At 47.4% G+C, this 19,085-nt stretch overlaps 1 protein-coding gene across 1 annotated transcript; it reads left to right on the top strand.

The window, feature by feature from the left end:
* Nucleotides 1–1,440: 1,440 nt before the first annotated feature.
* On the top strand, nucleotides 1,441–17,364 carry RUSF1 (RUS family member 1; the record flags this gene model as incomplete). Its single annotated transcript, XM_053969423.1, is given in 11 exon segments — nucleotides 1,441–1,554; nucleotides 6,246–6,323; nucleotides 8,732–8,846; nucleotides 10,644–10,689; nucleotides 11,700–11,732; nucleotides 12,229–12,334; nucleotides 12,848–12,949; nucleotides 14,405–14,477; nucleotides 15,434–15,612; nucleotides 15,614–15,782; nucleotides 17,307–17,364. Coding segments are annotated over 11 exon segments (1,019 nt in total), but the record flags the coding sequence as incomplete, so codon positions are not given.
* Between the last annotated feature and the right edge of the window lie 1,721 nt (nucleotides 17,365–19,085).

Genomic DNA, 19,085 nt, shown 5'->3' on the forward strand with positions numbered 1-19,085 from the left:
ACTCTGGGCAGTCGGGGGGGGTCCTGGGGTCACTCTGTGGTCACTCATTGGTCACTCAGGGGTCATTGGGGTCACTCAGGGGTCACTCAGGGGTCCACTCAGGGGTCACTTGGGTCACTCAGGGTCACTCAGGGGTCACTTGGGTCACTCAGGGTCACTTGGGTCACTCAGGGTCACTCAGGGGTCACTCAGGTCACTCGGGTCACTCAGGGGTCACTCATTGGTCACTCGGGTCGCTCATTGGTCACTCAGGGGTCATTGGTCACTCAGGGGTCACTCATTGGTCACTCAGGGGTCACTCAGGGGTCACTCATTGGTCACTCAGGGGTCACTTGGGGTCTGGGCACTCGAGGGGGTCCTGGGGTCACTCTGTGGTCACTCAGGGTCACTGGGGTCACTCAGGGTCACTCAGGGTCACTCATTGGTCACTCGGGTCGCTCATTGGTCACTCAGGGGTCATTGGTCACTCAGGGGTCACTCATTGGTCACTCAGGGGTCACTCAGGGGTCACTCATTGGTCACTCAGGGGTCACTTGGGGTCTGGGCACTCGAGGGGGTCCTGGGGTCACTCTGTGGTCACTCAGGGTCACTGGGGTCACTCAGGGTCACTCAGGGTCACTCATTGGTCACTCAGGGTCACTCATTGGTCACTCAGGGGTCACTCATTTGTCATTCAGGGTCACTCGGGTCACTCATTGGTCACTCGGGTCACTCATTGGTCACTCAGGGGTCACTCATTGGTCACTCATTGGTCACTCACTGGTCACTCAGGGGTCACTCAGGGGGTCACTCATTGGTCACTCACTGGTCACTCATTGGTCACTCATTGGTCACTCGGGGGTCACTCACTGGTCACTCAGGGGTCACTCAGGGTCACTCACTGGTCACTCAGGGGTCACTCACTGGTCACTCAGGGGTCACTCATTGGTCACTCAGGGGTCACTCAGGGGTCACTCATTGGTCACTCACTGGTCACTCAGGGGTCACTCATTGGTCACTCAGGGGTCCACTCATTGGTCACTCACTGGTTCACTCATTGGTCACTCAGGGGTCACTCATTGGTCACTCATTGGTCACCTCATTGGTCACTCTGGGGTCACTCATTGGTCACTCATTGGTCACTCGGGGCAGTTTTGGGGGATTTGGGGATCATTGGTCACTCGGGCAGTTTTGGGGGATTTGGGGACATTCTCGGGAATTTTTGGGGGGAGAAATTTGGGAATTTTGGAGGACTTGAAAGGGAATTTGGGGCATTGGGAACCCCAAAAATCCCAGCAGGGGGCGGGATCTGGGTGGGGGGGAGGGAAATTCGGGATTTTGGGAATTTTGGGAATTTTGGGCGGGATTTGAAGGAATTTTTGGGGTGAATTTTGGGGGATTTTGGGGTCATTTCGCGGCGGCACCATCGAGTTCCGGAGGCCTCGCGGCCGGAGCGGCTCCGCCGTGACCATAGAGAGGGGAACGGGGCGTGGCTAGAGCGGCTCCGTCGTTCCCATGGCAACAGCGGAAGCCGGAAGTGCCGACAGCCGGAAGTGCCAATGGAGCGGCCGGAGGGTAACGGGGAAGGGGGGGAGACGCCAAAAATGCCCCAAAATCGCCCAAAAATGCCCCAAAAATCGGCCAAAAATGCCCCAAAATCACCCTCGGGACCCCAAAAAATCGGATCCGGCAACCCAAAATTATCAAAAATCGACCCCGAGAGCTCCAAAATCGCCTCAAATTCACCCAAAATCGGCCCCGGAAAACCGAAAATCCCAAAATTGCCCCAAAATCGCCCCAAAATTGCCCAAAATTGCCCCAAATTCCCGAATTTCCCGAATTTTCCTCGAGCCCCCCGAAAGCCCTGAAGAGTCAAAAAAAATCCCCCAAAATTCCAAAAAAATCCCCCAAAAAAATCGCGAAAATCCTGAAAAAATCCTGAAAAAAATCCCCAAACTCCCCCCAAAAAAATAAAAAAAATCCCAAAAAAATTCCCTAAAACGCCCAAAAGTCCCGAAATTCCCCCAAATTCCCCTAAAAGCCAAAAAAAACCCCAAAAATCGGACAAAATCCGTCAGAACACCCTAAAAAAACCTAAAAATCCCCAAAAATCCCCCAAAATTCCCCAAAAAATGTCCCAAAATTATCCCCCAAAATTTCCAAAAAAATCCCTAAAAATAATTTTAAAAAATCCTCAAAAGTCCCCCAAAAATCCCCTCTAAAAATCCCGAAAAAAATCCCTAAAAATCCCCAAAAATCCTGAAAAAAAATCCCAAAATTTCCCCAAATTTTCCAAAAATTATTCCCCAAGAGTTCAAAAAAATCCCCCCAAAAAATCCCCCAAAAAAATCCTCCAAAATCCCCAAAATAATCCCCAAAAAATCCCAAAGAATTCCCAAAAAATCCCCAAAAATCCCAAAAAAATCACAAAAAAATCCTCAAAAAATCCCCAAATTTTCCCCAAAATTATCCCCAAAATTTAAAAAACATCCCCAAAAAAATTCCCAAAAACTCCTGAAAAATCCCCCAAAAAAATCCCGAAAAGTTCCCCAAGACTTTCCAAATTATCCCCCCAAAAATCCCAAAAAAATCCCCAAAAACTCCCGAAAAAATCACAAAAAATCCCAAAAAAGTTCCCAAAAAAATCCCCAAATTATCCCCAAAATTTCCAAAAAATCCCCAAAAAAATCCTCAAAACATCCCCAAAAAAGTTCCCAAAAAATTCCCAAAAAAACCACAAAAAATTCCCCAAAATTTCCCCAAAAGTATCCCCAAAAATGGCAAAAAAATCCCCAAAAAATCCCCCAAAAAATCCCAAAATAATCACAAAAAATCCTAAAAGAATTCCCCAAAAAATTCCCGAAAATTTCCCCAAAATCATCCCCAAAATTTCCAAAAAATTTTCCAGAAAAATCCTCAAAAGTTCCCGAAAAAACCCCCAAAAATTCCCCAAACTTTTCCCAAAATTATCCCCCAAAACTCCCAAAAAATTCCAAAAAATCCCGGAAAAAATCCCAAAATTTCCCCCAAAAATCCCCAAAAAATTCCAAAATTTCCCCAAAAAATCCCCAAAATTTCCCCAAAAAATCCCCCAAAATCCCCAAAATCTTCCCAAAATTTTCCCCCAAAATGTCCAAAAAATCCCGAAAAAAATCCCAAAATAATGACAAAAAAATCCCAAAATTTCCCCAAAAAATCCCCCAAAAACATTCCAAAAAATTAAAAAAAAATCCCCAAAATTTCCCCAAAATTATCCCCCAAAATCTCCCAAAAATTGCAAAAATCCTCCAAAAAATCCCGAAAAAATCCCAAAAAAATTCCCAAAAAACCACAAAAAAATCCCCAAAATCCCAAAAATTTTCCCAAAATTTTCCCCCAAAATGTCAAAAAAATTCCCAAAAAATCCCGGAAAAAATCCCAAAATTTTCCCAAATTTCCCCAAAAAATCCCCAAAAAATTCCCCAAAAACCACAAAAAATTCCCCAAAATTTCCCCAAAAAATCCCCAAAATCCCCAAAATTTTCCCCCAAAATTTCAAAAAAATCCCGAAAGAAATCCCAAAATAATCCCAAAAAATCCCAAAATTTTCCCAAAATTATCCCCCAAAATCCCCAAAAATTCCAAAAATCCTCTCCAAAAATCCCGAAAAAATCCAAAAAATTCCCAAAAACCACAAAAAAATAAAAAAAAACCACTAAAAATTCCCAAAAATTTCCCAAAAAATTCTACAAAAAATTCCCAAAAAACCACAAAAAAATTCCCCAAAATCCCCCAAAAAATCCCCAAAAAATTCCAAAAATCCTCCAAAAATTAATTTAAAAAAAATCCTCAAAAAGTCTCAGAAAATCCAAAAAAATCCCCAAAAAAATCCCGAAAATAATCACAAAAATCCCAAAATTCCCCCCAAAAAATCCCCAAAAAATTCCCAAAAAACCACAAAAATTCCCCAAAAAATTCCCAAAAAATCCCCCAAAATCCCCAAAATTTTCCCCCAATATGTCAAAAAAATCCCGAAAAAAAATCCCAAAATAATCACAAAAAATTCCAAAATTTCCCCAAAAAATCCCCCAAAAAATTCCGAAAAATCAAAAAAAAAATCCCCAAAATTTCCCCAAAATTATCCCCCAAAATCTCCCAAAAAATTGCAAAAATCCTCCAAAAAATCCCGAAAAAATCCAAAAAAAATTCCCAAAAAACTACAAAAAAATCCCCAAAATCCCAAAAATTTTCCCAAAATTTTCCCCCAAAATGTCAAAAAAATTCCCAAAAAATCCCGGAAAAAATCCCAAAATTTCCCCAAAAAATCCCAAAAAAAATTCCCCAAAAACCACAAAAAATTCCCAAAATTTCCCCAAAAAATCCCCCAAAATCCCCAAAATTTTCCCAAAATTTTCCCCCAAAAAAATCCCCAAAAATTCCAAAAATCCTCCAAAAAATCCCAAAAAATCCCAAAAAAAATTCCCAAAAAATCCTCCAAAATTTCCCCAAAATTATCCCCCAAAACTCCCAAAAAATTCCAAGAAAATCCCCCAAAAATCCCAAAAAAAACCCACAAAAAATTCCCCAAAATCCCCCAAAAAATCCCCAAAAATTCCAAAAATCCTCCAAAAAATCCCCCAAAAATCCCCAAAATGTCCCCAAAAACCTCCTTAAACCCCCCAAAATCCCCCAAATTCCCCCAAAATTCTCCTAAAACCAAAAAAAATCCCAAAAATCCCCCAAAAATTCCCCAAAAAATCCCCAAAAAATTCCCATTTCCCCCCGCTCCGCTTCCAGCCGCGATCCAGTGCCGCGTTTTCTGGGGCTCCCGGGAAATCTCGCGGTCTCGCGGCGCCGCCAAATCTCGCGAGACTCTGCGCAGGGCGGCCCGCGGTGAGCGCGAAATCCCGGAGCGCGGAACGCGGGAATGGAGGGGGGGGAGGAGTTGGGAATTTTGGGGATTTTTTGGGGAAAATTTTGGGGATTTTGGGGGAAATTTGGGAAATTTGGGGGAGGAATTTTTTGGGAATTTGTTGGAAAATTTTGGGAATTTTTGGGGGGAATTGGGGAAATTTTGGGGGGAAATTTTGGGGGAAATTTTGGGAATATTTCGGAATTTTGGGGGAATTTTGGGGATTTTTTGGGGGAATTTTTGGGAGTTTGGGGGGAATTTTTTAGGAATTTTTTTGGGGATTTTGGGGGGGGGATTTTTGGAGGGAATTTTCAGGAATTGTTTTTGGGAATTTTTGGGGGAATTTTTGGGGAAAATTTTGGGGAATTTGGGGGGGAATTCTTGGGAATTTGGGGGAAAATTTTTAGGAATTTTTGGGGGAATTTTTGGGGGGAATTTTGGGGAATTGTTTTTGGGACTTTTTGGGGAAATGTTTGGAATTTTGGGGAATTTTTTGAAAATTTTGGGGGGAATTTTCGGGAATTTTGGGAAATTTTTGGGAATTTCGGGAATTTTTGGGGGAAATGTTTGGAATTTTTGGGAATTTTTGGGGGAATTTTTGGGAATTTTTTGGGGAATTTTTGGGAGAAATTTTTGGGAATTTTGGGAGGAATTTTGGTGAATTTTGGAAATTTTCGGGAATTTTTGGGGAATTTTGGGAAATTTTTGGGGAAAATTTTAAGCATTTTTGGGGAGAATTTTTGGGAATATTTTGGGAATTTTTGGGAATTTTGGGGGGAATTTGGGGGATTATTCGGGAATTCCGTTCCCTTTCCCCTCCCCCACTGACATTTTCCCCTTTTCCCCCCAAATTTTCCAGGAATTTGGGGAAATTTTTGCAATTTTTTTGGAATTTTGGGGAAATTTTGGGGAATTTTGGGGGCATTTTTTTTTTTAATTTTTGGGAATTTTGGGGAAATATGGGGGAATTTTTTTGGAATTTTGGGGGAATTTTTTGGGATTTTTTGGGAATTTTTGGGAATTTTTGGGAAATCTTTGTAATTTTCAGGGAATTTTTGGGAATTTTTTGGGGGGAATTTTTCGGGAATTTTTGGGAAATTTTGGGGGGGAATTTTTCGGGAATTTTGTGGGGGAATTTCGGGAATTTTTGGGGAAATGTTTGGAATTTTGGGGAATTTTTGGGGAAAATTTTTGGGAGAAAATTTTTGGGAATTTTTGGGGGAATTTTTGCAGAATTTTTGGGAATTTTTGGGAATTTTGGGGGGAATTTGGGGGATTTTTTGGGAATTCTGTTCCCTTTCCCCTCCCCCGCTGACCTTTCCCCCTTTTCCCCCCGAATTTTCCGGGAATTTTGGGGAATTTTGGGAATTCCCAGCGGCTGCTGCTCCCCCAGGGCTTCCCCGAGAGCGTCAGCCCCGACTACGGCGCCTACCAGGCCTGGGACAGCCTGCAGGTACTGGGCTGGACTGGTTTGGACTGGGTTATACTGGTTTATACTGGGTTATACTGGGTTATACTGGGAGGGACTGGGTTATACTGGTTTGGAATGGGTTATACTGGTTTATACTGGGTTATACTGGGTTATACTGGGAGGGACTGGGTTATACTGGTTTGGAATGGGTTATACTGGGAGGGACTGGGTTATACTGGTTTATACTGGGTTATACTGGTTTGGACTGGTTTGGACTGGTTTGGACTGGGTTATACTGGGAGGGACTGGGAGGGACTGGTTTGGACTGGTTTGTACTGGGAGGGACTGGTTATACTGGAGGGACTGGTTTATACTGGGATAAACGGGGTTATACTGGGGGGGACTGGTTTGGACTGGTTTATACTGGTTTGGACTGGGAGGGACTGGGAGGGACTGGTTTATACTGGATAAACTGGGTTATACTGGTTTGGACTGGTTTATACTGGGACGGACTGGTTTATACTGGTTTATACTGGTTTGGACTGTGAGGGACTGGTTTGGACTGGGAGGGACTGGGAGGGACTGGTTTATACTGGGAGGGACTTGTTTGGAGTGGGTTATACTGGTTTGGACTGGTTTGGACTGGGATAAACCGGTTTATAGTGGTTTGGACTGGGTTATACTGGGAGGGACTGGGTTATACTGGTTTGGACTGGGAGGGACTGGGAGGGACTGGTTTATACTGGGAGGGACTGGTTTGGAGTGGTTTGGACTGGTTTACACTGGGAGGGACTGGTTTGGAGTGGTTTGGACTGGTTTGGACTGGGTTATACTGGTTTATACTGGTTTGGACTGTGAGGGACTGGTTTGGACTGGGAATGAACTGGGAGGGACTGGGAGGGGATGAAAGGGTTAAAAGTGGGGAAAAAATCGTTGGAGGCGGTTTTTTATACTGGTTTATACTGGTCCGAACTGGTTTGAACTGGTTTTTTCAGGCACTCTGCTCCTCTCTGTGCTCGTCTTTCTCTGTCCATACTGGTCTATACTGGTTTATACTGGTTTATACTGGTTTATACTGGTTTATAGCAAGTTTAAGGGACTTATCCAATACAGCCAACAAAATGGCCACCCAAAATGGCCGCCCCCTTTGGCGTTTACAAGATGGCCACCCAAAATGGCCGCCAGACACTAAATCTAAGATGGCCGCCCCATTATGGCCAGCCATTGGTCCATCCTGACTTATACTGGTTTATACTGGTCCATACTGGTTTATACTGGTTTATACTGGTTTCTATGGATTTTAACAGGGTTCTTTGTGTCCATACTGGTTTATACTGGTTTATACTGGTCCATACTGGTTTATACTGGTCTGAACTGGTTTGAACTGGTTTTTTCAGGCCCTCTGCTCCTCTCTGTGCTCGTCTCTCTCTGTCCATACTGGTCTATACTGATTTATACTGGTTTATACTGGTTTATACTGGTTTATACTGGTTTATAGCAAGTTTAAGGGACTTATCCAATACAGCCAACAAAATGGCCGCCCAAAATGGCCGCCCCCATTGGCGTTTACAAGATGGCCACCCAAAATGGCCGCCAGACACTAAATCTAAGATGGCCGCCCCATTATGGCCAGCCATTGGTCCATCCTGACTTATACTGGTTTATACTGGTTTTTACTGGTTTCTATGGATTTTAACAGGGTTCTTTGTGTCCATACTGGTTTATACTGGTTTATACTGGTCCATACTGGTTTATTACTGGCCTGAACTGGTTTGAACTGGTTTTTTCAGGCCCTCTGCTCCTCTCTGTGCTCATCTCTCTCAGCCCATACTGGTTTATACTGGTTTATACTGGTTTATATGGATTTATATGGATTTCGATGGGGTTTTTTGTGTCCATACTGGTTTATACTGGTCTATACTGGTCTATACTGGTTTATACTGGTTTCTATGGATTTTAACGGGGTTTTTTGTGTCCATACTGGTCCGAACTGGTCCATACTGGTTTATACTGGTTTGAACTGGTTTGAACTGTTTTTTTCAGGCCCTCTGCTCCTCTCTGTGCTCGTCTCTCTCCGCCCATACTGGTTTATACTGGTCTATACTGGTTTATACTGGTTTCTATGGATTTTAACGGGGTTTTTTGGGTCCATACTGGTCTGTACTGGTTTATACTGGTCTGAACTGGTTTGAACTGGTTTTTGCAGGCGCTCTGCTCCTCTCTGTGCTCGTCTGTCTCTGTCCATACTGGTTTATACTGGTTTATACTGGTCTATACTGGTTTATACTGGTTCCTATGGATTTTAACGGGGTTTTTTGGGTCCATACTGGTTTATACTGGTCTATACTGGTTTATACTGGTTTCTATGGATTTTAACGGGGTTTTTTGTGTCCATACTGGTCCATACTGGTCCGAACTGGTTTGAAACTGGTTTGAACTGGTTTTTTCAGGCCCTCTGCTCCTCTCTGTGCTCGTCTCTCTCCGCCCGGGCCGTGCTCGAGGCCGTCGGGGTCGGCGACGGCGCCGCCTCCGTCACCGGGGCCGCGCTGACCTGGCTGCTGCGAGGTGGGGCCGCAATTCCCCAAAAATCCTGGAATTGCCAAAAAAAATCCTGGAATTCCCCAAAACAAATCCTGGAATTGCCAAAAAAAAGAATCCTGGAATTGCCAACAAAAAAATCCCGGAATTCCCCAAAAAAATGTCTTGGAATTCCCAAAAATTCCTGGAATTCCCAAAAAAATGCAGAATTCCCAACAAAAAAAAATCCTGGAATTCCCTCCCAAAAAAATCTCAGAATTCCCAAAAAAATCCTGGAATTCCCAACCAAAAATTCCTGGAATTCCCAAAAAATCCTGGAATTGCCAAGCAAAAATTCCTGCAATTCCCCAAAAAAAAGTCCTGGAATTCCCAAAAAAAATCCTGGAATTGCCAAGCAAAAATTCCTGCAATTCCCCCAAAAAAAATCCTGGAATTCCCAAAAAAAATCCTGGAATTGCCAACAAAAAATCCTGCAATTCCCCCCCCAAAAAAACCCGGAATTCCTAAAAAAAAAATTCCTGGAATTCCCAACAAAATTCCGGGATTCCCAACAAAAAAATCCCAGAATTCCCAAAAAAATCCTGGAATTCCCCCAAAAAAAAAAATCCTGGAATTCCTAAAAAAAAATCCTGGAATTCCCAGTAAAAATATTCTTGAATTCCCAAGAAAAAAATCCTGGAATTCCCTCCCAAAAAAGTCCCAGAATTCCCCAAAAAACCCCCAGAATTCCCAAAAAACCCCAGAATTCACCAAAAAAAAAAATCCCTGAATTATCCCAAAAAATGTCTTGGAATTCCCAAAAAAAAAATCCTGGAATTCCTAAAAAAAATACCTGGAATTCCCAAAGAAATCCTGGAATTCCCAACAAAAAAAAGCCAGAATTTCCCAAAAAAAAAAAAAGCCAGAATTCTCAACCAAAAATTCCTGGAATTCCCCAAAAAAAATTCCTGGAATTCCTAAAAAAATGTCTTGGAATTCCCAAAAAAATCCCGGGATTCCCAAAAAAAAAAATCCAGGAATTCCCAACCAAAAATTCCCAGAATTCCCAAAAAAATCAGGAATTTCCAACAAAGATCCCGAGATTCTCATGAAAATCCCAAAATTCCATCCCAGAATTCCCAAAATTCCCAGAATTCCAAAATTCCACCCCCGAATTCCCAGAGTTCTCAGAATTCCCAGAATTCCCAAAATTCCATCCCAAATTCCCGGAATTCCCGGAATTCCCAGAAATCCCAGAATTCCCACAATTCCCAAAATTCCATCCCAGAATTCCCAAAATTCCATCTCAAAATCCCAAAATTCCATCCCAGAATTCCCAAATTCCATCTCAAAATCCCCAAATTCCATCCCCAAATTCCCAGAATTCCCAAAATTCCCAAAATTCCTCCCAGAATTCCCAGAATTCCCACCCATAATCCCAAAATTCCTCCCAGAATTCCCAAAATTCCCAAAATTCCATCCCAGAATTCCCACAATTCCCAAAAATCCAGGAATTCCCACCCAAAATTCCCAAAATTCCTCCCAGAATTCCACCCATAATCCCAAAATTCCTCCCAGAATTCCCAAAATTCCCAAAATTCCATCCCAGAATTCCCACAATTCCCAAAAATCCAGGAATTCCCACCCAAAATTCCAAAATTCCATCCGAGAATTCCAGAATTCCCAAAATTCCCACCCACAATTCCCAGAATTCCACCCCAGAATTCCCAGAATTCCATCCCAAATTCCCACACTTCCCAGAATTCCCAAAATTCCCAGAATTCCGGAATTCCCGGAATTCCCCAATTCCCCGCATTCCCAGCCCCGTTCCCGATTTTCCCTCAGACGGGGTCGGGATCCTCACCAGGATCAGCTTCGTGTGCCTGCAGGGGTGAGCTGGGTGAACTGGGATGGACTGGGATATACTGGGATATACTGGGAGGGACTGGGATATACTGGGAATGGACTGGGATATACTGGGATATACTGGGATGGACTGGGATAAACTGGGATGGACTGGAAGGGGACTGGGATGGACTGGGTTATACTGGGATGGACTGGGAGGGATTGGGAGGGACTGGGAGGGAACTGGGATATACTGGGATAGACTGGGAATGGACTGGGGTGGACTGGGATATACTGGGATTTACTGGGATAAACTGGGATAAACTGGGAATGGACTGGGTTATACTGGGATATACTGGGATGGACTGGGAGAGATTGGGAGGGACTGGGAGGGAACTGGGATATACTGGGATAAACTGGGAGGGATCTGGGATGGAACTGGAAGGGACTGGGATGGACTGGGAGGGAACTGGTTTGTACTGGGATAAACTGGGAGGGACTGGGAGGGACTGGGAATAGACTGGGAGGGAACTGGGATAAACTGGGATGGACTGGGTTATACTGGGATATACTGGTTTATACTGGGAATGGACTGGGAATGGACTGGGAGGGACTGGGATCAACTGGCAGGGAACTGGGATAAACTGGGAATGGACTGGGAGGGACTGGGATGGACTGGGATGGACTGGGATGGACTGGACTGGGATATACTGGGATAAACTGGGATGGACTGGGATATACTGGGAGGGAAGCGGGAGGGAACTGGTCATACTGGGATAAACTGGGAGGGATTGGGATCAACTGGGAGTGCACTGGGATGGACTGGGATGTACTGGAATATACTGGGAATGGACTGGGAATGGACTGGGAGGCCTTTGCTGGTTTATACTGGTCCATACTGGTTTATACTGGTCTGTACTGGTTTGTACTGGTCCATACTGGTTTGTACTGGTCTGTACTGGTCCATACTGGTCCATACTGGTTTGTACTGGTCCGTACTGGTTTGTACTGGTCCATACTGGTCCATACTGGTTTGTACTGGTTTCCCTCCCCCAGGAGCCACCTGGACTGCGAGGCCAAGCAATGGCGGTGAGGCCCCGCCCCTTTTCCCTTATATGGCAGTGGGTCCTGTTCCCGCCCCTAAGCCCCGCCCCTTCCCTGCCATGTATGGCAGCAGCGTTTAAGCCCTGCCCTCTTTGCCAATATGGCAGCAGACATTAAGCCCCACCCCCTTCGCCATATATGGCACTGGGCCTCAGCCACGCCTCTTTTCCATATATGGTTATAGGGTGCCATACTTAAGCCCCACCCCTTTTTACCGTATATGGCGGTGATCCTTAGGCTCCACCCCTTTGCCGTATATGGCATCGTACATTAAGCTCCACCCCCTTTGTCATAGATGGGCTGGTCACGCCCCCCACCCTTCCCTCAAGCCCCGCCCTTTTTCCCATATCAGGCCACGCCCACCTAAGCCCCGCCCCTTCATTATCATAAATTGCCCCAAATCCCAAAGCTCCGCCCTTCCCTTGCCATATATGGCCATGCCACGCCCACAACTCCAAATTAGGGCAAGCCCCGCCCCCAGGTTCATGGCGGACGTGCTCAATGACGTCGCGCTGGTGCTGGAGATCCTCGCACCCCATTGGCTGAGCCTCGGCCCCGCCCTCCTGGTCATGGCGGCCGCCGCCAGGGTGAGGCTGGGGGGAACTGGGAGGGAACTGGGAGGGAACTGGTTTATACTGGTTTTATACTGGGACGGACTGGGAATGAATTGGGACGGACTGGGATGAACTGGGAGGGAACTGGTTTATACTGGTTTATACTGGGACAGACTGGGAATGAATTGGGATGGACTGGGAGGGAACTGGGATGAACTGGGAGGGAACTGGTTTATACTGGGATGGACTGGGAATGAACTGGGAGGGAACTGGGAGGGAACTGGTTTATACTGGGACAAACTGGGAATGAATTGGGACGGACTGGGATGAACTGGGATGAACTGGGAGGGAACTGGGATGAACTGGGATGTTACTGGTCCATACTGGGAGGGAACTGGGAGGGACTGGGACGATACTGGGAGGCAATGGGAGCTTACTGGTTTATACTGGTTTATCCTGTTTTTTTCACATTTATACTGGTTTAAACCGGTTCATACCGGTCCATACTGGTCCATACTGGTTCATACTGGTTCGTACTGGTCGCAGTGCGTGGTGGGCGTGGCCGGCGGCGCCACCAGGGCGGCCCTGGCCGTGCACCAGGCCCGAGGGACCAACGTGGCCGACGTGGCCGCCAAGGACAGCAGCCAGGTGGGACTGGGAGCACTGGTTTGGACTGGGAGGGGACTGGGAGGGGATTGGGACAGTCCAGACTGGGTTTATACTGGTTTATACTGGTTTATAGTGCTAACTGAGCTCCCAATCCAAGATGGCAGCCAAATAATGTAATCTAAGATGGACCGCCAAGGACAGCAGCCAGGTGGGACTGGGAGAACTGGTTTGGACTGGGAGGGGATTGGGAGGGGATTGGGACAGGTCGGACTGGTTTATACTGGTTTATACTGGTTTATACTGGTTTATAGTGCTAAGTGAGCTCCCCAATCCAAGATGGCGGCCAAATAATGTAATCTAAGATGGCCGCCAAGGACAGCAGCCAGGTGGGACTGGGAGGCACTGGTTTGGACTGGGAGGGGATTGGGGAGGGGATTGGGGACAGTCCAAACTGGTTTATACTGGTTTATACTGGTTTATAGTGGTGCTGAGTTACTTAACCAATATGGCTGCCAAGTCATGTAATCCAAGATGGCTGCCAAGGACAGCAGCCAGGTGGGACTGGGAGCACTGGTTTGGACTGGGAGGGGACTGGGAGGGGATTGGAGGGGATTGTGACAGTCCAGACTGGTTTATACTGTTTTATACTGGTCCATACTGGTCTGTATTGGTCCATATTGGTTTATACTGGTCCATACTGGTCCATACTGGTTTATACTGGTCCATAGTGGTTTATACTGGTATATACTGGTCCACAATGCTTTATACTGGTCCATATTGGTTTATACTGGTCTGTACTGGTTTATACCGGTCCATACTGGTTTATACCAGTCCATACTGGAACACAATGGTTTATACCAGTCTGTACTGGTTTGTACTGGTCCATACTGGTTTATACTGGCTATACTGGTTTATACTGGTCTGTACTGGTTTATACTGGTCCATACTGGTTTATACTGGTCCATACTGGTTTATATTGGTCCATACTGGTCTATACTGGTCTGTACTGGTTTATACTGGTCCTTACTGGTCCATACTGGTTTATACCAATCCATACTGGTCCATACTGTTCCGTACTGGTCCGTACTGGTTTATACTGGTCTATACTGGTTTATACTGGTCCGTACTGGTTTATACTGGTCTGTACTGGTTTATACTGGTCTGTACTGGTTTATACCAGTCCATACTGGTCTGTACTGGTCTGTACTGGTTTATACTGGTCTGTACTGGTCCATACTGGTCCGTACTGGTTTATACTGGTCCATATTGGTCCATACTGGTTTATACTGGTTTATACTGGTCCCTGTTGGTTTATACCAGTTCATACTGGTCCGTACTGGTCTGTACTGGTTTATACTGGTCTGTACTGGTTTATACCAGTCCATACTGGTTTATACTGGTCCATGTTGGTTTATACTGGTCCTTACTGGTTTATACTGGTCCATACTGGTTTATACTGGTCCTTACTGGTCCGTACTGGTCTGTGCTGGGCAGGAGACGCTGGTGAACGGGGCGGGGCTGTTGCTGTCGCTGCTCCTGCTCCCCCTGCTGGACGGCGCGGGCCATGGTGAGGGGCGGGGCCAAGGGGGTGGGCGGGGCCAAGGGGCGGGGGCTAAGACAAAAATAGCAAAGGGGTGAGCCTAAATAGAGGTGAGTGTGGAAAGGGGTGTGGCCTAAAGGGGAGGAGCTTTGGGGGTGTGGTTTAATTTGGGTGTGGTCTCTAGTGCGTGTGGCTTCAAAAAGGGGTGCGGTTAAAATTAGGAGGGGCTTAAAGGGGTGGGGTTAAAATGGGGTGGGGCTTCTTTAGTGGGTGGGGCTTGGGGAGGGGCGTGGCTTGCTTACAGTGGGGAAGTGGGAGTGGCTTAAAGGGGAGGGGCTTGAGAATGGGAGGGGCCTAAAAGGGAGGTGCTTAAAGGGGAGGGGCTTCAAGGGGTGGGGCTTGAATGGGGCGGGGTTTGGGGAAAGGGGGAGGGGGCCAAACGGTGTTCAGGTGTTTCAGGTGAGGTGGGCGTGGCCTCAGGTCCCACCCAGATGAGATCTGGGCTCTCCCAGGTGAGGTGGGCGTGGCCTGTCGGCAAAGGGGCGTGTCCCAGTGTCACGTGGCCACGCCCCATCACCTGTCCAGGCTCACCTGGGCGTGGTCCAGGCGATGTGGGCGTGGCCAAAATGAGGTGGGCGTGGCCTATATGAGGTTTAGGCTCTGCTAGGTGGGGTGGGTGTGGCCTATTGGAAACTGGGCGTGGCCTATCAGAAGTGGGTGTGCCCCATCTCACCTGTCCAGCCTCGCCTGAGCGTGGTCCAGGCGATGTGGGCGTGGCCCAGGTGAGCTGGGCGTGGCCCAGGTGCGCTTTAGGCTCTGCTAGATGAGGTGGGTGTGGCCTATTGGGGAATGGGGCGTGTCCTAACAAAAGTGGGCGTCTCCCAGCCTCACTTAGCCCCACCCCTCACCTGTCCAGGCTCACCTGGGCGTGGTCCAGGCAATGTGGGCGTGGCCCAGGTGTGGTCTGGGTGCTCTCAGGTGAGGTGGGCGTGGCCTTTCTGAAACTGGGCGTGGCTTTTCTGAAAGTGGGCGTGGCCTATCCGGAATGGGGGCGTGTCCCATCTCACCTGGCCACGCCCCTCACCTGTCCAGCCTCACCTGGGCCGTGCTGGGGCTGCTCCTGGCCGCTCACCTGGGCTCCAACCTGGCCGCCCTGGGCTCCCCTCACCTTGACCTCCCTGAACCGGCCCCGCCTCCGCCTCGCCATTGGCTGGGCCCTGCGAGGGGGCGGGGCCGGCGGAGAGAGGGGCGTGGCCTGGCGAGGAAAGGGCGGGGTGGAGCTGGAGCTGCCCCGCCCCCAGCAGGTGAACCCCAGGGAGCCGCTGCTGCCAGGTGAGGGCACCTGGGGGCACCTGGGCACACCAGGGCACACCTGGGATACACCTGGGCACACCTGGGCACACCTTGGGGAGGTTTTGGTCACACCTGGGGGCACCTGGGGGCACCTGGGCATACCTGGGGGGATTTGGGCACACCTGGGCACACCTGGGCACACCTGGGATACACCTGGGCACACTTGGGCACACCTGGGGGCTCCTGAGCACTCCTGAGCACACCTGGGGGCACCTGGGGGCACCTGGGCACACCTGGGGGCACCTGGGGGCACCTGGGCACACCTGGGCACACCTGGGGGCTCCTGAGCACACCTGGGGGCACCTGGGCACACCTGGGGGCACCTGGGATATACCTGGGGGGATTTGGGCACACCTGGGCACACCTGGGCACACCTGGGATACACCTGGGCACACCTGGGCACACCTGGGGGCTCCTGGGCACACCTGGGATACACCTGGGCACACCTGGGGACTCTTGGGGGCAGCTGGGGGCAGCTGGGCACACCTGGGATACACCTGGGCACACCTGGGGCGGGGTTGGGCACACCTGGGGGCACCTGGGGGGATTTGGGCACACCTGGGCACACCTGGGCACACCTGGGATACACCTGGGCACACCTGGGGGCACCTGGGGGCACCCGGGCACACCTGGGGGATTTGGGCACACCTGGGCACACCTGGGCACACCTGGGGACACCTGGGCACACCTGGGGACACCTGGGCACACCTGGGCACACCTGGGGGCTCCTGGGCACACCTGGGGGGGGGGTTGGGCACACCTGGGGGCACCTGGGGGCACCTGGGGGCTCCTGGGCACACCTGGGGGCACCTGGGGAGTCCTGGGATACACCTGGGCACACCTGGAGGGGATTTGGGTTCACCTGGGCACACCTGGGGGGGATTTGGAGTTACCTGGGCACACCTGGGCACACCTGGGGGGGATTTGGAGTTACCTGGGCACACCTGGGCACACCTGGGCAGGTTTTTGGCACACCTGGGCACACCTGAGGGGGGCTTTGGGCACACCTGGGGGGCACCTGGGGGGGTTTGAAGTTACCTGGGGGCACCTGGGCACACCTGGGCACACCTGGGCACACCTGGGCAGGATTTGGGGGGGATTTTGGGGGAATTTGGGGTTTCCCAGTCACACCTGGAGGGGTTTGGGGCTCACCTGGGCACACCTGGGGGGGGATAGACGTACCTGGGCACACCTGGGCACACCTGGAGGAGATTTGGGCACACCTGGGCACACCTGGGAAGGATTTTGGGGGAATTTGGGGTTTCCCAGTCACACCTGGAGGGGTTTTGGGGCTCACCAGGGCACACCTGGGCGGGATTTGGAGTTACCTGGGCACACCTGGGTGGGATTTTGGGCACACCTGGGCACACCTGAGGGGCTTTTGGAGTTACCTGGGCACACCTGGGGGGGATTTGGAGTTACCTGGGCACACCTGGGAAGGTTTTGGGCTCACCTGGGCACACCTGGGCACACCTGGATGACGTCACCTGCCCCTCCCCCCAGGGTTCGGTTCCCGCCTCCGGCTCCACCTGGGGGCGCCCCTGGAGCACCTGGTGAGCAGGTGAGGGCGGGGCCGGAAGTTGGGGAGTTTTGGGGATTTTTTGGGAATTTTTGGGAATTTTTTGGGATTTTTTTTTTGTAATTTTTTGGGGGAATTTTTGAGGGATTTTTTTGGGAATTTTTTTTTGGAATTTTTTGGGGATTTTGGGGGGATTTTGGGGGGAAATTTTTGGGAATTTTCCGGGGATTTTTGGGGAATTTTTGGGAAATTTTTGGGGAATTTTGGGGGGATTTTTTTTAATTTTTGGGGGGAATTTTTGGGGAATTTTTTGGGGATTTTTTGGGCATTTTTGAGGGATTTTTTGGGAATTTTTTTTTGAATTTTTGGGGGATTTTGGGATTTTTTGGGGAATTTTTGGAAATTTTTGGAGGATTTTTTTGGGGAATTTTTGGGAATTTTTGGAGGATTTTTTGGGGAATTTTTGGGAATTTTTTTTGGCATTTTGGGGAATTTTTGGGATTTTTTGGGAATTTTTGGGGAAATTTTTGGGAATTTTTGGGGAATTTTTTTGGATTTTTTGGGGATTTTTTGGGGAAATTTTTTGGGAATTTTTGGGGTTTTTTTGGGGAAATTTTTGGGAATTTTGGGGGATTTTTTTGGGTATTTTTTGAATTTTTGGGATTTTTTTGGGAATTTTTGGGGAAATTTTTGGGAATTTTTTTGGAATTTTTGGGAATTTTTGGGGCTTTTTTGGGGGATTTTGGGAATTTTTGGGGGAAGTTTTGGGAATTTTTTGGGTAATTTTGGGGGGATTTTTTTGGGATTTTTTTTGGGGGGGGAATTTTAGTAATTTTGGGGGATTTTTGGGGAAAGTTTGGGGAATTTTTGGGGGAATTTTGGGGGATTTTTTGGGGAATTTTTGGGGAATTTTTGGAGGATTTTGGGGGAATTTTGGGGGGATTTTTTGGGATTTTTTTTTAATTTTGGGGGGATTTCTTGGGTGATTTTTTGGGGAATTTTTGGGGGGATTTTGGGGGATTTGGGTGCATTTTTTGGGGATTTTTTGGGGATTTTTTCGTAATTTTTGGGGGGATTTTTTGGGAATTTTGGGAGATTTTTTGGATTTTTTGGGGAATTTTGAGGGATTTTTTAAGGATTTTTTTGCGATTTTGGGGTGGGTTTTTTGGGAATTTTTTGGAATTTTTGGGGGTATTTTTTGGGGATTTTTTTTAATTTTGGGGAGATTTCTCGGCAATTTTGGGTTTGGTTTTTTTAATATATATTTTTGGGGGATATTTTGGGAGTTTTTTTGAGAATTTTTGGGAATTTTGAGAGAATTTGGAGAATTTGGGGTTTTTTTTTTAATTTTGGGGGATTTTTTGCGATTTTTTGGGGAATTTTGGGGGACATTTTTGGGATTTTTTGAGAATTTTTGGGAATTCCGAGAGAATTTGGATAAATTGGGGTTTTTTTTAAATTTGGGGAATTTGGGGGAATTTTGGGACAATTTTTTTTTGGAATTTTGGGGAATTTTTTGAGATTTTTTTTTTTAATTTTGGGGAATTTTGGGGCTTTTTTTTTTTATAATTTTTGGAGAATTTTTGGGATTTTTTTTAATTTTGGGGAAATTTAGGGATTTTTTGTTTTTAATTAGGCAGAATTTTGAGGAATTTCACAGAAATTTTGGGAATTTTGTGGAATTTTGTGGAATTTTGGCTGAATTTTCTGCCAATCTCGGCCGATTTTAATGGGAATATTTTGAAATTTTGGGATTTTTTTTT

Source organism: Vidua macroura, unplaced genomic scaffold (genome assembly GCF_024509145.1).
Source record: "Vidua macroura isolate BioBank_ID:100142 unplaced genomic scaffold, ASM2450914v1 whyUn_scaffold_202, whole genome shotgun sequence".
Classification (NCBI taxonomy): domain Eukaryota; kingdom Metazoa; phylum Chordata; class Aves; order Passeriformes; family Viduidae; genus Vidua; species Vidua macroura.